Here is a 23,222-nt window from a genome sequence, read left to right as displayed (position 1 = left end):
GAGTTGAACATAATGATGTATTGATAAATATTTTAGTTTCACTGCAGGTCCATCTACTGTGAATAAGATGTAATTTGCATCAGTTGCAGACAATTACAATTTCAGTTACATCCATAAGTACAGGTATATTGCAGACTAAACTTCGTAACTGGGTTGAACTGATTTAAAGGAACTGAAAAGCAGCGACTCACTTGGCACTTGCCATCCACAGCATCACACTGCATGGCATGGTTGTAGCAGTTACACCTGAGGCACATGCCCTGGTGCAGAGTATTGTTGAGGCGCCGGTAACCAGGGGAACAACTCTGAAAACGAAAGACAATGAGTGGCCTGATCATATGACTCACGATCTGTGAATGAATAATTCCAAGTACCATAAATGATTATCTGCTTAACATCAGCAGAATTTTAGAGGATCTCTCAAATTAGTTTTAGCAATATTTTAGGCACAAGACTGACTGACTGAGTTTGGTTTTACGCCCTTTCAGCAATATTCCAGCAACATCACGGAGGGGGACACCAGAAATGGGCTTCACACATTGTGCCTATGTAGGGATTCGAACCCGGATCTTCGGTGTGTTTAGGCACAAGAACAAACTGATGAACTTCAGAGAGTATACCAAGAAGAGAGTAAGTGAGTGGATGAGTGAGTGAGTAAGTGGAAAGATAACTCTGAGCAGTATGATGCATTGACCACAGAATTTGATAAACTACATAAATGATGTTTGACGCTCACCTCACAGGATAGACCAGCATATCCCATTGGGCACATACACTGTTCCACTGAAGGCAGCGAGATGTTGGTCTGGGATATTGGACTCACAGTGTCCAGAGTCACATCCTTCAAGCTGTGGGAAAAGGGTAATATAATACAAATCATGGTTAACTTTCATCATTAAGTATGAGACAGGGATGTCCTCAAGATTGATATTCTACTTGATATGAAACTCATAATACTAGTGTCTTCTGGAAAGCTGAAAGTTGGGGTAGTGGAACCATCGTCACTTTTCAAGAGTAGGGCCCCATTCCTCAAAGCGATTGTAGCACTACGGTGATCGTTACTCCCATACTTTAACATAGACTTATGACAGTCGTAGCGCTATGATCACTTTGAGGAACAGGGCCCTAGGGTGTTATGAAGAATATGCCTAGTCACCACTACTGAGGCAGATATTGCTACATCATTGTGTAACATCCCTCAAGGCAATATTCCAGCTATGTAATGAAGACCAGAAAATAATCGAGTTGGACCAGATAATTCAGTGATTCATATTGTGAATGAAGCCACCTTTTGGGGGACAATGACACTCTTTAAAGCAAGTCACAGAACCTGACTACAATCAATGTGGCCACTTCCTACAACCACCATGGGTTGCTGGGAACTGATTCTAACTAAGAATCTCAGCAAGGGTCTTACTATATGGTGTCCTGTGCCGTGTGGTAGCTGGCCCGGATCATGATTTTGGTCAGGCCCTGCAGGATCAGCATGAACTCCTGTTTAGAGACCGGCTCCTCCCGAAAGCTGTTTCCTTGTAGGACCAGCTTCTTCCAGTTGGATTCATGCAGTCTCACCATCAGACTGTTTTCTTCCTTTTCTCGCAGAAACTGTTTCCCGTTGATGATGGTGAATCCGTTTCCCTGTGAACAATGACCAAATATCACATATCATTCAGTAGTGAATAATGGAGATTGTTTGATGACTTTGAGACATCAAATGCTGCTCATGGATAGAGCTATCTCCCTCTAACCATGTGGATCATGACAAGAACTCAAATTAAATTTTTATCTTCAATGCCATAATTAATAGTACAACCTCAAGTTCTGATATTTGACAATGACATATTATTACTAGAATGAAACAAAGATATATCATAGCCAGTGATTTGAAGTCCTGAAACAATGGACAGTAATGGGCGTTATCATAACCCATCAATAACTGTACTAACTATTCCCTTGACTGTGTCAGTTGTCACACCTCATGGAATCAAGATCTGGCAGTGTTCAAGAACAGAAATATGGATTCAAAACTAGACATGATCAATACAACTGCAGCAATGTAAATCCTAAACATTGAGCATACCTCAATGATGACATCGGGTTCACTCAAGTGATATCTAAGATCCAGGTTCTCGTCTATTGTGTATTTGATTGTGTAAGCCAACTTTCCACCATAGGATGTCAGCTGAAATATGAAAACAGATGAAACATACAAAAGAGGCCATCATTTCCCCAACTGTGTTTAAATTGTTCTGTAATGCTGATTGCATAAATGGAACCAAAAAATCTAGGATAATACAGTAGCTAATTATTATCTTGTCATTAAGCAAGGTGTTTTCAGTCGACTTCACCATCATCAGTATGACCATTAACACAAAGAGAGTGAATGAGTTTAGTAGTTTAGCTTTACTCCGATTTTAGCAATACTCCCACAATATCATGGCAGAGGACACCAGAAATGGGCTTCATATATTGTACCCATGAGGGGAATCGAACCCGGGTTTTCATCATGACAAGCGAAAGCTTTAACCACAAAGCTACGCAACCATAAAAAGAACAAGAAAAGGAACATAAATATATCGTGTCCAAATTTAAAATTATACTCCAGTATGATCTACTTGATCTACTGCTGTCAGCCTACCCTGTTGCCTAGGAACATCATGGGAGCAAGCCAGTACAAGATGTCTGCCTGCTGCACTGGCCAACCACTTCCCCCACTGCCGCTGCCACCGTTCAGGAGGTACGTCTTGGCCTCCAGCCATTCCCCAAACATCCTGGGGAGGAGGGTGAGTCCCCCTGGCTCCCTCGTGGACAACACCCACCCGTTCATGTCGTTCACCTGCAAAGTAGCATCAGCTGTTGTTTTAGAAGTTTTTATACATTTCATCAAATATAGATTCGAGTCCTGCTCCATATGTACAGCTATGCAGGTGTGGTCAGGTGTAGGTGCTTGTGTACAATTGTATGTATGTTTATGAATGCCAGAAGTAACATTAGCAGTATAGTGGCTTTGTAAAAGATTCACTGGGCTCAGATGTTGTAGCCAAGTGATGTTGATTGATGCTCATGCTATAAGCCACTAGTTTATGTGCTCAAAATCATCATAATATCTAAGTACAGCTGTGAGAAAGCTGTGATACTGATGACTGCAGCATATAGAAAGCTGTGATACTGATGACTGCAGCATATAGAAAGCTGTGATACTGATGACTGCAGCATATAGAAAGCTGTGATACTGATGACTGCAGCATATAGATATAGAAGCTGTGATACTGATGACTGCAGCATATAGAAAGCTGTGATACTGATGACTGCAGCATATAGAAAGCTGTGATACTGATGACTGCAGCATATAGAAAGCTGTGATACTGATGACTGCAGCATATAGAAAGCTGTGATACTGATGACTGCAGCATATAGAAAGCTGTGATACTGATGCACTGCAGCTGTGATACTGATGACTGCAGCATATAGAAAGCTGTGATACTGATGACTGCAGCATATAGAAAGCTGTGATACTGATGACTGCAGCATATAGAAAGCTGTGATACTGATGACTGCAGCATATAGAAAGCTGTGATACTGATGACTGCAGCATATAGGAAGACAGACAATAATCCTAGTGCACAATCTTATACAAAAGCACTTCATCTTTGACACAATGATAAAAATTCTCATGCTAATGTAAAGCATATTTGCTCACACCTCAACAAAGCCCCTCACTTTCAAAAGTTATTATTGGATATTGTACTGTGTCAGTTGTGTTTAACACTGCTTTCAACAGTATTCCATGTATGACAGGAGTGTCAACAAGGGAGGCAACTCTTCACAGTGAGTTGTAGTGACTGAGACAACAGAGCCACCCAAGGCCCATCTCATTGTGTAAAATGCTTGACATCCCAGGATTAAAAGTGGTATGGCATGGATTAATTTCATTCAAATTATCTAAGTTTATAACAGTACAGACCGACAACTATAGGAAAATTGGGAACAGATAAACTAATGGTTAATTTCTGAAAATACATAATTTTGATAGAACCAAACAACTCCATTTAAAATGAAGTGGAGCCCCATTTTGATGCAAGTTTTCAAAAGCTGTGGAAAATGATATAGCATTCCAAAAGGTTTGCTTAGAAGAGAAAATGCTATTTTCTGGAACTGTGAAACACAACAAAAGGTGTACCCAGTTTTGAGAGACGATAATCCTGGCCCAGCTACGATGAAGGAAAGGCTACAGTCCTGCCAGCATACCTGAGTGAGTCCCCATTCAGCAGATTTGCAGACCGTGGAGACGCCATGACAGTAGCACTTGGTACAGCCATCCTCGTTGTCCTTGTCCAGGTTGTAGTAGCCGGGCTTACAGCGGTCACAGTGCTTGCCCTCCACATTGGCCTGGATATAAACAGGTGCTTGGTCAAGCTTTGTAATACATTCATTTATAACACAATCCTGTATGGCTCTGACTCCAGTCTTTGCTTTTGTGGTCAAATAATATATTTGAAGATCACCCACAGGTCAATCCCAATGGCACAAGTGTTAGCTTGAGGCATGACTATAACACAAATGACACTATTGAATGCCAGAGATGACACCTGAGAAGACAGTTTCAGGCAACCTCACAGCTTTGCTACTTTAATTGACCAGTGTTGGTATCGATTCAAAAGTCACCTTGATAATATTCTTTGCTGATGCTTTAAGAGCAAATTAAGCACCTTTCAAAAAGATAATACATCCTGAACAATGTCAATAGAACTCACTTAGATGAGATGGCACTCACATACACTAACACCTGAGTTGACACTCCCCTTACACTGACACCTATGAAAGTCCTCATCTTACACCAACACCTGAGTTGACACTCACCTTACACTGACACCTATGAAAGTCCTCATCTTACACCAACACCGAGATGACACTCACCTTACACTGACACCTGTGAAAGGCCTCATCTTACACCAACACCTGAGATGACACTCACCTTACACTGACACCTGTGAAAGCCCTCATCTTACATCAAAACCTGAGATGACACTCACCTTACACTGACACCTGTGAAAGGCCTCATCTTACACCAACACCTGAGATGACACTCACCTTACACTGACACCTGTGAAAGGCCTCATCTTACACCAACACCTGAGATGACACTCACCTTACACTGACACCTGTGAAAGCCCTCATCTTACATCAAAACCTGAGATGACACTCACCTTACACTGACACCTGTGAAAGGCCTCATCTTACACCAACACCTGAGATGACACTCACCTTACACTGACACCTGTGAAAGCCCTCATCTTACATCAAAACCTGAGATGACACTCACCTTACACTGACACCTGTGAAAGGCCTCATCTTACACCAACACCTGAGATGACACTCACCTTACACTGACACCTGTGAAAGCCCTCATCTTACATCAAAACCTGAGATGACACTCACCTTACACTGACGCCTGTGAAAGCCCTCATCTTACATGAACACCTGAGATGACGCTCACCTTACACTGACACCTGTAAAAGCCCTCATCTTACACCAACACCTGATATGACACTCACCTTATACTGACACCTGTGACAGCTCTAACTGACACCAGAGATGGCACTGACACTACACAGACACCTGATATTGCACCCACCTTACAACACCTGTGCTATCACTCACCTTACACCGACACCTGCGGCGACACTCTTCTGGGTTGACACTTCCTGCAGGGTTACATGGACAGATTCGACACCTGGGGAAGCCGAAGTAGCCATATGCACATCTGTTACAGCCACGCCCAGCATACCCTGGCTTACACACACAATCTCCAGGGTTCTGTCACACAAAATACATCATGTTAGAACTCATGTATATACACAAAACTCACATCGAGAATGATTCGTACGTAAGTGTAGTCTTAACCCGCTTTTAGCAATATTTCAGCAATATCACGGTGGGGACACCACAAATGTACCCATGTGGGGAATTGAACCCATGTCTTTGGCGTGATAAGTGAATGCTTTAACCACTAGGCTACCCAACCATTTATGAAAATAACAAACAGATTTGGGTGTTCCACAGTTGTAAATATAATGGAAAGTATGGCTCTGTTAATGGCTTGAGTGCATTATGTTATGTTGAACAAATCATTCTGGACAGCTGAATCTAATCAACTGACTGATTGACTGACTGACTGAGTTTTGGTTTTATGCCGCTTTTAGCAATATTCCATCTATATCACGGCCGGGGGACACCAGAAATGGGCTTCACTCATTGTACTCATGTGGGGATTCGAACCCGGGTCTTCGGCGTGACGAGCCAACGCTTTAACCACTAGACTACGCCACCACCCCGAATCTAATCAACAGCACCTTGAGATAGGTAAAAGATGAAGTCAGGAATAATAGTGAGTGAGTTGGTTTAACACAGCTCTGAAAAGTATTTCAGTTATATCAGGTCTATCCTGAAGAGAAGGAGATGACAAGCCTAGAAATATACTCAGGACAAATTAGATTCAAACCCATAGGATCCTGGCACACCAAAGGGAGGCAACTCTGCATGGCTAAAGTGCCTAAGATCCATGTGAACAATTTGCCATAAAATGTTCTTTCTTAGTATTTTAATGACACAGTAGTGGTTGGACACAGATTACTTCCTTGAAAGTTTTGTAGAACTTATACGATTTCAAATTTATTGTTTTATGACATAGCTTCAAAATACCTGCACATTGTTTACTTCATGCTATTCAGTACTCACCAAGCCCTCGCTAACACGACTGTCATCAGTGACACAGGTGGCGGTGGATGTCATCGTCTCCTGGCAGTTACACCGTCGACATGGGAAGGAATCAGTGATAGCGAGTCTACTGGGTCGGTAGTAACCCTCAATACACTGCTCACAGTTTATACCCGTTGTGAATTCCTGAAATGTGACAAGGACAGTAAGCAAGTTTAATGTATTTTAGTTTTGTTCCAGCTATATGGCAGCAGTCTGTAAATAACCGAATCTGGACTAGAAAATCCAGTGATCAACAGCATGAGCAAAGACCTACGCAGTTGGGACGCGTGTCTACCAAATCAGCGAGCCTGACCACCTAATTCCGTTAGTCGCCTCTTACGGCGAGCATGGGTTGAAGACCAATCCTAACCCAGATCTTCACGGGTTATAGTATAGTAAATCATCTCAGATGGATCCAATTAATTTGGGTGAAAAGTAAAAAATGATTCAGGTCCTGGATGTCTAATTAATTTGATGGACACATAAAGATCAAGGTTAAAACTGGTCTTCAAGGGACACAACTCTGCAAAGTAAACTGCAGCACCCAAGATGAACCAATGGAAGTGAACTGTGTATAACAAAGAAACCATCTCCATCTCCAGCAGAGAAACTCTCATTTTTACAAATGTACTTTCTTTATCCATTATATGTGCCTGAATGGTCGCTCTCTGTTGGTGACAAATCAGATTTTGAAAGAAATGTCTACGATGAGCAAGTATTGTGTATGAATATGACTCACCCGACAGTTTAGACAAACACCTCCCCCTTGATATTTGCCCTCAATGTTAAGACTGAGGCCTAGATCCTTCACTGTGGCATTGAAAACACAGTCATCCGCCTTGCCATGGCAGTTACAGGCTGAAATATACCACATTATCTATACAGATATTCAGTCATGACAAAGCTATCACCAACTGAAAAATACATTATTATCTATACCATTAAGTAATCTTGCAAATGTTATTCAATAAAGTACTGATTATTTAGGTCCATAACTGTTCTCATGCATACAAATGCATACAAAAGTAGGTAGGTAGCTAAGATTTTAAGGCAACCACACAAAACTAAATGTCTGCTGGAGTTACCTCCCCCTAGATCACATTGACACTTTAAAATGCTTGATCATTTCAGTACAAAGAATATCCATTACATGTCTGAAACAAGCCCTATAAAGAATAATATTAGCACGACATCGATGAAATATCCTGTCTTGCTTACGTTCACAAATGTGTTTGACACCATTGCCATTGTTCCAGCCGTACTGATTAAATCCCGGACAGCACCTCTCACAGTTGTCTCCGCACGTATTGTCCTCGCACTGACATTTGAGGCGCTGAAACAGGGACACAATATTCATGATTACCACTGAATTGTGTTTCCTCAATCACTGCCACCTATTCTAACAACTTGTATAAAGATATACATGATGCAAAGCATGCATAATACATTTGAAGATTGTTTGTCAAAAAGCCAAACTCTGTTGATTCCCTAATAATAGACCCTACGTACTACTTTTAATGAGAAAAATGATGAGAAAAAAATAATGTATTCACAATTTTTTAAAATGTACATATTTTTATATTTTACATGTACATATTGTTTTTCTGTATTTTTAAAATATTTATCTTAAAAATATCTTGAAAAATATATACTTAATAGTACAATACTCACATCGGGCTGTGAGTCATGCCGTCCACAGAGTTTAGCATGTCCATAGCAAATGCAGTGTCCACCTATTGAGATGTCCTTGATGGAGTAGTAATACTGAAACAGATATATACACTTATGAACATACAGAAACACATATTAACTCATAGAAACACACATGAGCATCCATAAACACAGTCTTTATCGATCCAAATTCATGTTCACAGTATCTCTTTGTTCATGGGATTTTTTCTTGAGGCCATACTACCTTGCATTGTCCAAGTTCTGTTTTAACCAAATTCGGCAGTAGAGGCACTTGCCCAGCTAACTGCCGTTTGCCAGTCCTATTATTTAAGCATAAGTCTGTCATAGAACCCCCCGAAATGATTATATCCAAAACATCCCAAGTGTTTAACAGTTGGCAAGCCTAAATTACTGCAGCAGATATTTTCTCAGCTCCTATTTCATGAAATATTTTAATAAGATGACTTAATAAGTCCTTTTTCTGTAAAATAGTTTGAAGATCTTGTTGTTGGTGCAATGCAATCCAGTGGAACTAAACCCTTACCCTTCTAGTGACAGAGGGGTCGGCATCTTGTGGCTTGAAGTTATGGAATGTCATCAAGTCAGCGTTGAGGGTGCGGATCTTCTGGAATCTCATGCGAATAAATCTTGCTGATGTAAAATCCTGCAGAAAGAAATTATTGTATGATTGGGAATTATCAATCACTGATAAATATTTAATTTTCAAAATATTATTTCTTTACAGGCAGATTAGCAAAACATCCAAAAATAATTTATATTATCTTTTTACATTATTGGGTCAAATGATAACATAAATATAATATAGATAATTCAAAATGTAAAAATAATTTGAATAATTAAAGCATCTGGAATACATTTTTAAAAATACAAACGTACCAAAAGCACTTTACTTGGCTGGTTAATACCTGGTCTTCCGTTGACTAGAGAAATTAAAATCTGAAACAGAAACATCATAGCATCTTCATCAGCACTTTTATTCTTCTTTCCTTGTAGTCATTTAAATTGAAGGTCATGTAAGCATTCAGAATTAACCATAGCAAAAGCTCACAATACAATGACTTAAGCATACACCTATTGCAGGTAGCAAACAGTATTTAATTGGTGGATAGATTGAGTGCGTGACACTTCCGTTCCAGAATCACCACATTTGAGGGAACTTTACCTCTCCATTTTCGAGTGGAATGAGATGAGAGTAGCGTGTCGTACATATTACTTCATCGTCTGATAATGATGTCGGTATTCCATATGTGGGGTCAAGGCCATATTCTTCCTGACATTCACGACCAGTCATCGCAAAGTACTGCCATGGTTTGTAGGTGGTGCCATCTAGTGACCGTTCCAAGATCCAGTTTCCTGGTCTTGGAGAGTTGGCAGCCTTCATTATCACATATGCTATTTGGTAAATCTGAAAAATAAGACTCAGAATGATATATCAGGGCACATAACACATCCAGTATCAGCATGATGAATTATGATATATTGTGGATCAACATGACGTATCATGACACATGACACACCATCAATCAACATGCCATGCAATGACATACTGAGGATCAACATGACATATCATGACATACTGAGGATGAACATGACATACTGAGCATCAACATGACATACCGTGACATACTGAGGATCAACATGATATACCATGACAGACCATAACATACTGAGGATCAACATGACATACCATGACAGACCAAAACATACTGAGGATCAACATGATATACTGAGGATCAACATGATATACCATGACAGACCATAACATACTGAAGATCAACATGACATACCATGACACACTGAGGATCAACATGACATACCATTAGACCATAACATACTGAGGATCAACATGACATACCAAGTCAGACCATAACATACTGAGGATCAACATGACATACCATGACAGACCAAAACATACTAGTGTTTTTGGCACGCTTTGGGGACCGATATTCATGTGACTGTGCTGTTTAGGTGAAAATCTGAAACTTCGAAAATGTCCGCCATTTTGAATCAATCGGCAATTTGAAATTGATCTTGAATTATTTTGTTGTTTTGTCCTGGGAAATGAAAATAGTTAATACAGCTTGCATAACAGCTTCACTTTTGGTAATTTAGTGTTTACTGTCGATTTCATAAAATGTAAGTCTTGAAGGCGAAAACTATTTTTGTGACGATTTCAAACAATGGGAAGCCACACCCTTGTCGTAGGCTCTCCACAGTAGATACTACGCTCAGGTGTATTATTGTGTGATATTTTTGTTTTAATAATTATGATTGCAAATTTAATATCTAAGAATATTTTGAATATGGTATATGAACTTTGTATATTTTTTTTTTTCAGACCGACGAGTCAGAGGTAGTTTCCTGTGAAAATTCAAAGGGCACAATTTCGAGACAGAGTCAGTTATTCCAACACAGAAGAAAGATGGTGGTCACAAGACTGCATTTGACACAAAGTGGCAACAAAGCCGTCCCCTGGTCGAGGTACCTCAAGAAGATGACAAAAAAGAAGGGAATGATGTTTTGTTCATTATGTTCTAAGTGGAACACCAAGGGCAGAAATGGACTTAATGTCGACCAAACACAGATTGAGGTGGAGTCAAGTAAAGGAGCTTCTTTGACACCAGTTCACCCTCCACTTACATTTTGAAGACTCAAGCCTCAACTTGAAAAACTTGAATCCAAACATCGCTCAATTACTGTCCATTCATGCAACTGTGATTGTCCACTTCTGAAGTTGAGAGAGTGTTCTCAAAAGTGAAACTGATTGTGACAGATCATAGAAACAGACTCAGTGTTCAAAATTGCAACGGACTTCTCATGATTAGCCTGAATGCATCGTCAGTTTCAGACAGTGACTTGAAAAAAGTTGTGAACAGATGCTTGGCAAGAAAGAAAAGAAGACTGTAAATTGTTGTTTTGCGTCTTTGAGGAATTTACATGACATGAATCATGACACTACATACTGAGGATCAACATGACATACCATGACACACTGAGGATCAACATGACATACCATTACAGACCATAACATACTGAGGATCAACATGACATAGCAAGACAGACCATAACATACTGAGGATCAACATGACATACTGAGGATCAACATGACATACCATGACAGACCATAACATACTGAGGATCAACATGACATACCATGACAGACCAAAACATACTGAGGATCAACATGACATACCATGACACACTGAGGATCAACATGACATACCATTAGACCATAACATACTGAGGATCAACATGACATACCAAGTCAGACCATAACATACTGAGGATCAACATGACATACCATGACAGACCAAAACATACTGAGGATCAACATGACTACCATGACATACTGAGGATCAACGTGACGTAGTAAGCATCAACATGACATACCATGACACACTGAGGATCAACATGACATACCATTAGACCATAACATACTGAGGATCAACATGACATAGCAATACAGACCATAACATACTGAGGATCAACATGACATTCCGTGACAAACCATAACAAAATGAGGATCAACATGACATACCATGACAGACCATAACATACTGAGGATCAACATGACAGACAGGATCAACATACATAACATACTGAAGATCAATATGACATACAATGACATACTGAGGACCAACATGACATACCATGACATACTGTGGATCACATTACATACAGACAGAGATTGGAACTAACATGTGTCAGAAGTAAAACAAATCGGATTTACCATATGATCATAATGTGAGATAAAATCTTTACAGGACTGAGATCAAAGATGTGAACTTATTAGGTGAAACCTACAAACAATACGTCATTGAGGCAAATATCAAATATGGGATTCAAAGCCTGACCAGAAATGACACAAGCCTGACTTGCAAAAGTACTGCAGGTTATTTTGCACTGTTTACAAAGTAATTGTACATCAACCTTTGAAATAGCTCTCATTTTGCAACATTGTTACAGTGACCCATACTTGCGTTGTAAGACAGGGGAACAACAAGTACCATCTTGTGGTATAATCAAACCACAGATTTCTCACTCTCCAAGCAGAGGCACTACCCACTAGACCACTGACGTGATCACCAGAAGCAAGATACCAAACAGGTCTAAACAAGCATACAAAAACATCAAATTTAATTATCTACTCCGATATATGCATCAGCAGGACATGATCCTCACAACAGCCTTGAATCTGCAAATTCCTTCTGTAAATATGCCGACTCAGCATGAAAAAATGCAACATCAAAGAAGAGATTTCTATATGAGTAGCTGCTGTCTCAAGGAGATAATAAAATATGACATTGTAATATATTACCTCAATTCTGACACATATTTTGTGTGAAGCTTAAAAAACTTACAATGTCACCTTACACAGAACATAAGCCTGGACCTGCCATGGATTTTGTATGGGAATGCAAGAATAATGAATAACATTACAGTAAAACATCAATACACTGCAGGCCAAGCGGCAATATAGGATTCAGTATCCGGCAGGAATGATTAACTTGTTTTCAACAAGAGACATCTACATATGATACAGTTAGTTGGGTTTTATGCAGCTTGTAGCATTATGATGTCAGCGGACACCAGGGGACACCTTCGTTTTCATTGCTATAATCCCTGCTCTTGTATTATAGTCCCATGAATTTGTACTGCCACACATTATTGTACTGCCATAGGATACCTTTGTATTCATTTGTTTTAATTTGTGAACTTAGTTAATTTTAGAATACAATACAATACAGCACATTTCTATGTTCTCCGTTGGTTTCACACCTAGCTATTTTAGAGAAACGCTTTAGTTTCAGCCTGGGAATCAACATGCAACATTATTCACAATCAAATGATAGACCTGATATAGTACATACAATGTCAATTTGGAATGAAAAATCTTTATTACCTTAATAATAATAAACAACAATAAAGATATGTTTACATTTTAATTATTTTTTCTCTTCAGCTGTATTATGTACTGGAACATATATGCTAATATCTATTAGAAAATACTATGCATGGAGGAGTATAGTCGTTGGCCACTACCAACAGCCAATACTGGGAGCAAAGCCTCTGATAGAGTAAACACCAATATTCATTCCTTGGCCCACTTGCACAAAGTAATTGTAGCACTAAGATTATCGTAAGCCTAAGCGTTAAAGTATAGGAGCTACAATCATCTTACTACTAAGACTGTTTTTTGCAAGTGAGTGAGTTTAGTTTTATGCCGCTTTTAGCAATATTCCAGCAATATCACCAGGACACCAGAAATGGGTTTCACACATTGTACTCATGTGGGGATTCGAACCCAGGTCTTCGGCGTGACGAGCCAACGCTTTAACCACTAGGCTACCCCACCTCCTAGTCCTGGGTCCTGATAGGTTATACACAACCTTCACATCAAATAAACCATGTAACTTCCACAGCCAATTTGTATGTGATTTTTAACCTTGGCAAATAAAAACCATCCTCATGGCCTAACAATATCATAGTTAATCCCGGATGTATCATCTGTGAGTCATATGTAGTCCAAATACTGCCTCCCACGCTTGTGACAAAATCAAGACAATGCCGTAACAGATAGTTCCGGTTAAAGTGAACCACCCCTGAGCAAATACATGTTTATCTAGAAGATTACATAACAAAACCCCCACAAAAGCAGGGTGTGCAGGTGTTCAGGTCATCGACTGCGACATCACACCTCAATCTTATTTTTTTATACTTTTTTTGTCAATGATTGATGTGGCACTAGTTGAGGCCATTGTTGATAAAGGGACTGCTGTCCGAATATGTACGCTTGCTTACCGTTATTTCCTAAAGTCTTTAGACAGTTTTAGACCTTGGGTCTCTCACAAAGGTTTGACTGAGGCTTGCAGATAAATAAAACGCAAACAAAACATCATAGCTTCTTTGAGTGGCATTTTAGGGCGGTGGGGTAGCCCAGTGGTTAATGCGTCTGCTCATCACAGCGAAGACCTGGGTTCGATTCCCCACATGGGTACATGTGTGAAGCCCATTTCTGGTGTCTTCCTCTGTGATATTGCTGGAATATTGCTAAAGGCGGCGTAAAACAATACTCAGTCACTTGAGTGGCATTTTAGGCGTTCAATATTGATCAACTTTATGGCTAACATCTTCTTTTACCCTTAATCGGCCATATTGTCGGATAACACCTTCACACAAAATAAGGTATCCGATGGATACAATATCTGACCTTCCTATCTCCTGTACACGACATCCTACAACACAGTATCAAAACACATCACAAGACATGTAAAAAATACAGCAAAATGTGATTATATCTTACTGAAAACCACCTTTTCTTCTTTTGAAACACCTGAACTCTCTGAATAGGATTATTTTTCAATGTTATGGATATTGTAAAATGAAAAACTAAATTTACTTAGAGCTTTTGTGACAATGTTATCAGTTCTTGTACAGACCCCCTGTCATCCCTTCTCACACCCCTCATATAGACCCCCACAGAAATATGTGTCGGGTATTAAAGGCACCCTGCATGTTACACTATGGGGTGTTTGTCAAGTGTATCTGCTGGCGACACGTTCAATTTGCACGTTGGATGTTATGTGACAGTCAACAATGGTGAGGAATGACCCATGAGATTGTTGGCTCAGGGGGCCTTACAGGAAGAGGCTCAGTCCCAGACCACCACAAACACAACCAGGCTTGAAAATGGGGCAGGGGCTCCGTCTCAGATTAGCACACAGGGATCAAGGCCCATCACAGGGGTAGAAGTTCTGTCCCAGACCACCACACACAGAGCAGGGCCTGTTACAGGGGTAGAGGCTCAGTCCCAGACCACCACACAGCACGGTCTTTTACAGGGGTAGAGGCTCCATCCCTAGACCACTACACAGCAAGGCCTGTTATAGGGATAGAGGCTCAGTCCCAGACCACCATACAGTGGGCCTGTTACAGGGGTAGAGGCGCTGTCCCAGACCACCACACACAGAGCAGGGCCTGTTATAGGGGTAGAGGGTCTGTCCCAGAACACCACACAGCAAGGCTCAGTCCCAGACCACCACACACAGAGCAGGGCCTGTTACAGCGGTAGAGGGTCTGTCCCAGACCACCACACAGCAAGGCCTGTTACAGGGGTAGAGGGTCTGTCCCAGACCACCACACAGCAGGGCCTGTTACATGGTTTATATATAGAGGGTCTGTCCCAGACCACCACACAGCAGGGCCTGTTACATGGTTTATATATAGAGGGTCTGTCCCAGACCACCACACAGCAGGGCCTGTTACTGGGATAGAGGCTCTGTCCCAGACCACCACACACACAGCAGGGCCTGTTACAGGGGTAGAGGGTCTGTCCCAGACCACCACACACACAGCAGGGCCTGTTACAGGGGTAGAGAGGGTCTGTCCCAGACCACCACACACAGAGCAGGGCCTGTTACAGGGGTAGAGGGTCTGTCCCAGACCACCACACACAGCAGGGCCTGTTACAGGGGTAGAGGGTCTGTCCCAGACCACCACACACACAGCAGGGCCTGTTACAGGGGTAGAGGGTCTGTCCCAGACCACCACACACAGAGCAGGGCCTGTTATAGGGGTAGAGGGTCTGTCCCAGACCACCACACAGCAAGGCCTCAGTCCCAGACCACCACACACACAGGCAGGGCCTGTTACAGGGGTAGAGGGTCTGTCCCAGACCACCACACACACAGCAAGGCCTGTTACAGGGAGGGTCTGTCCCAGACCACCACACAGCAGTAGAGGGGTAGAGGGTCTGTCCCAGACCACCACACAGCAGGGCCTGTTACAGGGTTATATAGGGGTCTGTCCCAGACCACCACACACACAGGGCCTGTTACAGGGGTAGAGGGTCTGTCCCAGACCACCACACAGCAAGGCCTGTTACAGGGGTAGAGGGTCTGTCCCAGAACACCACACAGCAGGGCCTGTTACATGGTTTATATATAGAGGGTCTGTCCCAGACCACCACACAGCAGGGCCTGTTACTGGGATAGAGGCTCTGTCCCAGACCACCACACACACAGCAGGGCCCGTTACAGGGGTAAAGGGTCTGTTCCAGACCACCACACACACAGCAGGGCCCATTACAGGGGTAAAGGGTCTGTTCCAGACCACCACACACAAGCAGGGCCTGTTACAGGGGTAGAGGGTCTGTCCCAGACCACCACACACACAGCAAGGCCTGTTACAGGGGTAGAGGGTCTGTCCCAGACCACCACCACACAGCAGGGCCTGTTACAGGGGTAGAGGGTCTGTCCCAGACCACCACACAGCAAGGCCTGTTACAGGCGTAGAGGGTCTGTCCCAGCTAGACCACCACACACAGCAAGGCCTGTTACAGGGGTAGAGGGTCTGTCCCAGACCACCACACAGCAAGGCCTGTTATAGGGGTAGAGGGTCTGTCCCAGACCACCACACAGCAGGGCCTGTTACAGGGGTAGAGGCTCTGTCCCAGACCACCACACAGCAGGGCCTGTTACAGGGGTAGAGGCTCTGTCCCAGACCACCACACACAGCAAGGCCTGTTACAGGCAGAGGGGTCTGTCCCAGACCACCACACACAGCAGGGGCCTGTTACAGGGGTAGAGGGTCTGTCCCAGACCACCACACAGCAAGCAGGGCCTGTTACAGGGGTAGAGGGTCTGTCCCAGACCACCACACAGCAGGGCCTGTTACAGGGGTAGATGGTCTGTCCCAGACCACCACACACACAGCAGGGCCTGTTACAGGGGTAGAGGCTCTGTCCCAGACCACCACACACACAGCAGGGCCTGTTACAGGGGTAGAGGCTCTGTTCCAGACCACCACACAGCAGGCCTGTTACAGGGTGAGGCTTACCACCACCACACAGCAGGGCCTGTTAGGTAGTAGGGCTCAGTCCCAGACCACCACACACAGCAGGGCCTGTTACAGGGGTAGAGGGTCTGTTCCAGACCACCACACACAGAGCAGGGCCTGTTACACAGGGGGCCTAGAGGGTCTCTGTCCCAGACCACCACACAGCAGGGCCTGTTACAGGGGGTAGAGGGTCTGTCCCAGACCACCACACACACAGCAGGGCCTGTTATAGGGGTAGAGGGTCTGTCCCAGACCACCACACAGCAGGGCCTGTTACAGGGGTAGAGGCTCTGTCCCAGACCACCACACAGCAGCAGGGCCTGTTACAGGGGTAGAGGCTCTGTCCCAGACCACCACACAGCAGGGCCTGTTACAGGGGTAGAGGGTCTGTCCCAGACCACCACACAGCAGGGCCTGTTATAGGGGTAGAGGGTCTGTCCCAGACCACCACACACAGCAGGGCCTGTTACAGGAGTAGAGGCTCTGTCCCAGACCACCACACACACAGCAGGGCCAGTTACAGGGGTAGAGGCTCTGTCCCAGACCACCACACACAGAGCAGGGCCTGTTACAGGGGTAGAGGCTCTGTCCCAGACCACCACACAGCAGGGCCTGTTACAGGGGTAGAGGGTCTGTCCCAGACCACCACACAGCAGGGCCTGTTACAGGGTAGAGACTCTGTCCCAGACCACCACACAGCAGGGCCTGTTACTGGGATATAGGGTCCGTTTCAGACCACCACACACACAGCAGGGCCTGTTACAAGGGTAGAGGGTCCGTTTCAGACCACCACACACACAGCAGGGCCTGTTACTGGGATATAGGGTCCGTTCCAGACCACCACACACACAGCAGGGCCTGTTACAGGGGTAGAGGGTCCGTTCCAGACCACCACACACACAGAAGGGCCTGTTACAGAGGTAGATATTCAGTCAGAGACCATTACCCACACAGTCTGGCCCATTACAGGAGGAGAGGTTCAGTCCGAAAGCACCAGACACACAGCAGGGCCTGTTACAGGGGTAGGCTCAGTCCGAGGAGCCCCTGGCCCCCACATGGACCAAGGCCCATTATGGGGGTAGATGCTCTGTCCATCACACAATTAAAGGAAGGTCTATTTGATAAGATTTGTCATCATATAACGGCACAGTATATAATATCTGTATCCCTAGCAAATGTTTGGACACTCAAGGGGCATGTGTGTAGTTTATTTCTTTTTTGGTCCTGTGACCTTTAACTAATTCAGCTATTTCATTTTGAAGGAATCTTGATGACAAATTCTCCAGTTCCAAAGGCAAATAATAGGACTCACTCTGTTATTTCAAAAATATTTCACAAAGATTGAATCAGACAAAGAACCAATTGAAAAGCAACAGATACAATATTTCCAAGATTATGAATGTGATCTACACAACCCGAGTCACATTCTGTACAGAGCCTCTCTGTGTAATATGACTGTCTCCGTGGCGACCTCTGTCCCCTGTAATCCCTATGAGGCCCAGGTACCACACACCTTGCTTGTGACAGGGGCAATTGACAACTCCGGGAAAACATTAGCTGTGATCTTGGAGGTCATATGTGCATACAAAATGTTTGATTTTGTTTGATGACATGATTGAGGCATTGACTGATGTAGAAATATACACCCATGTCCACACAACCACATCTTACCCATGTTTACATGGAATTACAACATCTGGTGTCTGGAGGAGAAACAGTGTGATGGAGGAATGGAGTTGGATGTGATCACTGGGAGACACATTTGAATTACTGCTTATGAAATTGAAGTTGTGGCTGAAGTTGATGATAGGATTGAGGCTGAGGTTGAGGTTAACATTGAGAATGAAGTTGAAGATTGAGGTTGAGGTTGAAGATGAAATTGAGGTCTAGTGTTGAGGTTTAGTGCCGAGGTTGAGGTTGAAGCTCAAGTTAATATTGGGGTTGAGGTTTAGATTGAGAATAAAAATGAAGTTGAAGATTGAGGTTGATGATGAAGTTGTGGTTGAGATTGAGGTTGAAGTCGAGGTTTAGTGTTGAGGTTGAGGTTGAGAATGAGAATGAAGTTGAAGATTGAGGTTGAGGCTTATTGTACAGTTGGGCCATTTGGCTGCACTTTGTTCTTGTTTGAAAGATTTTGTTTTTGAGTTTGTTTTATGCAATAGTGAGCAATATTTAGCCTCTATTACAATGACCTGTGAACCCTGTCTGGGTCAGACAAACCATTGGTTAACATGGTCTTCACCTTCTTGGTTGGATGACCTACAGTCAACAAAGACACCCAGTCTGACCACCTAATCCCAGACTTTTATTACAAGGAATTGCATCCTGGGAACATATTCAAATGTGCGTGTTTGAAGTGTTTGAAGGATTGATTTAAAGAATGATCTAAGAGGCTGTTGGCACTGTGACCATGAAGCTAGGATTGGATGCTGTGTTTCTAGGTTTCAACGAATCAAGGTTTTACATGGATTCCGGTGATACGGCTTTCATAAATTTGAAAGCTGTATAAGAAGTATGTGGTTTATGTGTCTTCAAAGTGTTCCGTTGATGTGTAGTCGTAGATGGGGTATGATTCAGACACTAACTTCAGGTTAGGCCTACCGATTCAACTGACATGCCATTGATTGCTGTACACAGGACTTGTGTACACTTGAATAGAGAGTGGTCAATAAAACCCCTGGAACACAGTATGGGACTGTTTCCAACTCTGATGGGTCACTTTCAGAAATTATCTTTCTGTGATATCACGCACAAAACATTGTGATTATCACCAAGGCGTTAAACAAACGCACTACAGTGTGAATTTCTGGATTAATAGTCTCTTGTTGACTGATATCATTTGCTAAACAGTCTAACAGTCTAAACACCTTCACATGGTGAGGAAATCTGCTATCTCAATGTGTGTATTGGACTAACAGTTAGTCTCTGAAGATATGTAATTTTGATGGAAACTGCTAACTTTGTTTAAGCTGAAAAAGAGCCCATTTTCAAAACCTGTGGAAAATCTACACTTGCTTCAGACCGATGAAAATTTGGGCTTGGATTGGTCTTTAGCAACCTGTGTTTGTCGTAAAAGGCGACTAATGGGATCGGGTTGTCAGGGTCACTAACGAGATTGATCCACATCATTGCATCCCAATTGTTCAGATTGATGCTTGTGATGTCAATCACTGGATTGTCTTGTCCAGACTCAATTATATACAGACATCATTTAGCTGAAATATTGCTGTCTAAGTACGGCTTTGCATATAAACAACATATAACATACATATAAACAAACACTTGCTTCATTTAGGGTTATATTATTATTACAATTATATAGAGTTAGGTCCGGGTAGAAGGGAAAATATTATAGCTCAGGGACAGCAAGAAAGACAGGTGCATTTCCTAATGAATTTACTAGTCTGCAACACATGGTAAGGAAGTCTGTTTTGTATTAATGGTAAAGTATAATTTGCAGATGTTTATACAGTCATATGAAGTCATATTTGACATAAATTGCCATCATTTTGCTTTTACAATCAAAGTGGTATGTACCGCGGGCAGTCAATGGTGACTATAAGTCAAACTGACACAGCTGATTGCCATTTCCAGCTTAGTTGTATAACAGGTAGCATAACAGGAGCGACAATTGAATCATCATGTCAAGAGACATCTGATGATGGGGCCAGAACAAGCCCTGAAACGTTGTACTCGAGAATAAAAGAAGATGTAACCCAGAAAAAATCTCTATGTTCATGTCTAGTGATGTTTGTTTTTTCACCTCCGACAATATGACATAGTTTTGACTGGGCACAATACACGAAATAGCAGTTATGCTATGTCTATGGTATTTTACGATTTTACTTGGCTTTTATTCCGTGTTATATATAACGCGGGAGGGTCACCCTTGGACCCCAAGACGTGTGCTATGGCAAGGCATGACTGTACTAAATAGCAGAATTAATAACCAATGCTTGACTAAAATCTACTCTGGGATTAATTTCAAGAGACATTCATCAGGTGGAACAAGACATAGGGCAGTAAATGGTTTATGGTTTATGGTTTATGGTTTATGGTTTATGGTAAGCTAACTTAGTACTGAAAAACGATTTATTCATTGTTATGTTCATTATTGACAGAGTAAAGATCTTTTAACAGATGCAACATGGTATGCAATAGTGTTAGTTTTGGAGGATTAACAGTGGCTTAGAATCACAATATAGATGAACACGACACATAGGTCTGCATACCAACCAATCAAAACACTTGCCACCCATTGCTGCAGTGGTAGCTTAGGGCCACATTCCAAGTAGGTTTATTTTTTTAAATTATGGAATGTGTAATGTCAGCAATTTCACTTGAAAATTTAAATACTTTCTACGAACATTATCGCAGTTTTCCCTCACAGACAAAAGACTAATTGTATCCAGGAAACCTGATGTTAACAATATGGTCTCAAATCATTATTTTCAGTTTACATACTCTCTAACAATCTTAGACTTGTTATATGTAAGACTAGCCTTTCATCTCCACTTTGAAGAATTTTTTTTATCATTAATGGTCTTTCTGAATATCATTGGGTATCAGTGCAAATAGCACAGTTGGGAACCGATAGCTGTTGTTAGTCAAGACATATAACACAGCTCCCACCATTCATCTCTCACACACCTGGAAAACTGGGTGGTGGCTCAGTGGTTGAGGTGTTTAACCATCCTGCTGAACAGGTTCAACTCCTCATTATTGTAATATGTGAACTACTTTCTTGTAAGTTGTTTAACATGACTCCTAACAATATTCAAGCTCTTTCACAACAGGCTGTAAAATTCAAGTCAGGACCTGACATCCCAATGATTGATATCATGAGCAACTATCAGCTATGCCCTTAAGGTAAGATAACACAATAAACCTCAGTCGATGGGTCCACTGAGTGTGTAAGTCGCCTCTACTATTGAGGGGGAAACAACTATTGTGATAGCGATAGTCTATTGCAACATACTATTGCGACTATTTCTAGTTGAATTGTCTCATTTGAAGTCATTTCTCAAATGAATGTATAGTTTATATGAAATAAAACAAGTTGAAGTAGTTTTAGTCTCTTTTAATAATAACAAGAAACTTGACTGACTGACTGACTGACTGAGTTTGGTTTTACACCGCTTTTAGCAATAATCCAGCAACATCACGGCGGGGGACACCAGAAATGGGCTTCACACATTGTACCCATGTGTGGATTCGAACCCGGGTCTTCGGCGTGACGAGCCAACGCTTTAACCACTAGGCTACCCCACCGCCCCCAAGAAACTTGAAGCCCAGATCAAGAAAACAGTTAAAACAAACTTATTGTTATTCACAATTACAAACTCTGCGTCGCATGTCTTGTTTGCCGCCATGCTTGTTTAAGAGATACCAGGGGCAGATAACACTAAATCAAAGTGAACGAATCTGGTACTTATAATTAATGTATTTTGCGCTACGCATTAATCATCGGAAGTCAATTACTAAACTATCGATAGTAACACATTCTATCGATGCATTGATAATTTTTCTTTGCTACTATCGATTAATTTCTATCGGAGACTCAACAATTGCAATCCATCGATTGTTCAATGCATCGTTACAGCACTACTTACAATCAGTAACGGTTACTGGGAACCAGTGTGCGAAATAGTTTCCGAAATTTGCTAGCCAGTCGGGCATGCTATGCCTGAAAGTTACTAGCCCACAAAACGATTCAATTCCCTGAAATTTGAAATATAGATGAGAATAATATGTTGTCGACATGACACAGGTTTCATCATTAAGCTGCTGACATGATGAACATTTTTATCAGGCTATAATCTTGTATGATTGAAAAGTATATTATAACATAACAAGTCAGATAGGGTGATTTACACAATGACCCCATGAAAATTCACTAGCCAGTCAGGTCAGTGACTGTGTAAATTTACTGG

General features: G+C 42.1%; 1 protein-coding gene across 1 annotated transcript in view; it reads right to left on the bottom strand.

The window, feature by feature from the left end:
• The window catches only part of LOC124266055 (laminin subunit alpha-2-like), a 145,055-nt gene that overhangs the window by 58,331 nt on the left and 63,502 nt on the right, over window positions 1–23,222 (bottom strand). The window contains 14 exon segments of the mRNA XM_046700874.1: window positions 192–305; window positions 737–848; window positions 1,418–1,638; window positions 2,081–2,182; window positions 2,639–2,836; window positions 4,249–4,389; window positions 5,662–5,817; window positions 6,739–6,903; window positions 7,499–7,617; window positions 7,978–8,092; window positions 8,431–8,523; window positions 8,975–9,094; window positions 9,328–9,387; window positions 9,614–9,856. Coding sequence (XP_046556830.1) covers window positions 192–305; window positions 737–848; window positions 1,418–1,638; window positions 2,081–2,182; window positions 2,639–2,836; window positions 4,249–4,389; window positions 5,662–5,817; window positions 6,739–6,903; window positions 7,499–7,617; window positions 7,978–8,092; window positions 8,431–8,523; window positions 8,975–9,094; window positions 9,328–9,387; window positions 9,614–9,856 — 1,959 coding nt within the window.

The sequence above is a fragment of the Haliotis rubra genome, unplaced genomic scaffold (genome assembly GCF_003918875.1).
Source record: "Haliotis rubra isolate DU_JTF1 unplaced genomic scaffold, ASM391887v1 Scf10, whole genome shotgun sequence".
Classification (NCBI taxonomy): Eukaryota; Metazoa; Mollusca; class Gastropoda; order Lepetellida; family Haliotidae; genus Haliotis; species Haliotis rubra.
Note: the sequence above shows the minus strand (reverse complement) of the source record. Positions and strands in the feature narration are given on the sequence as shown.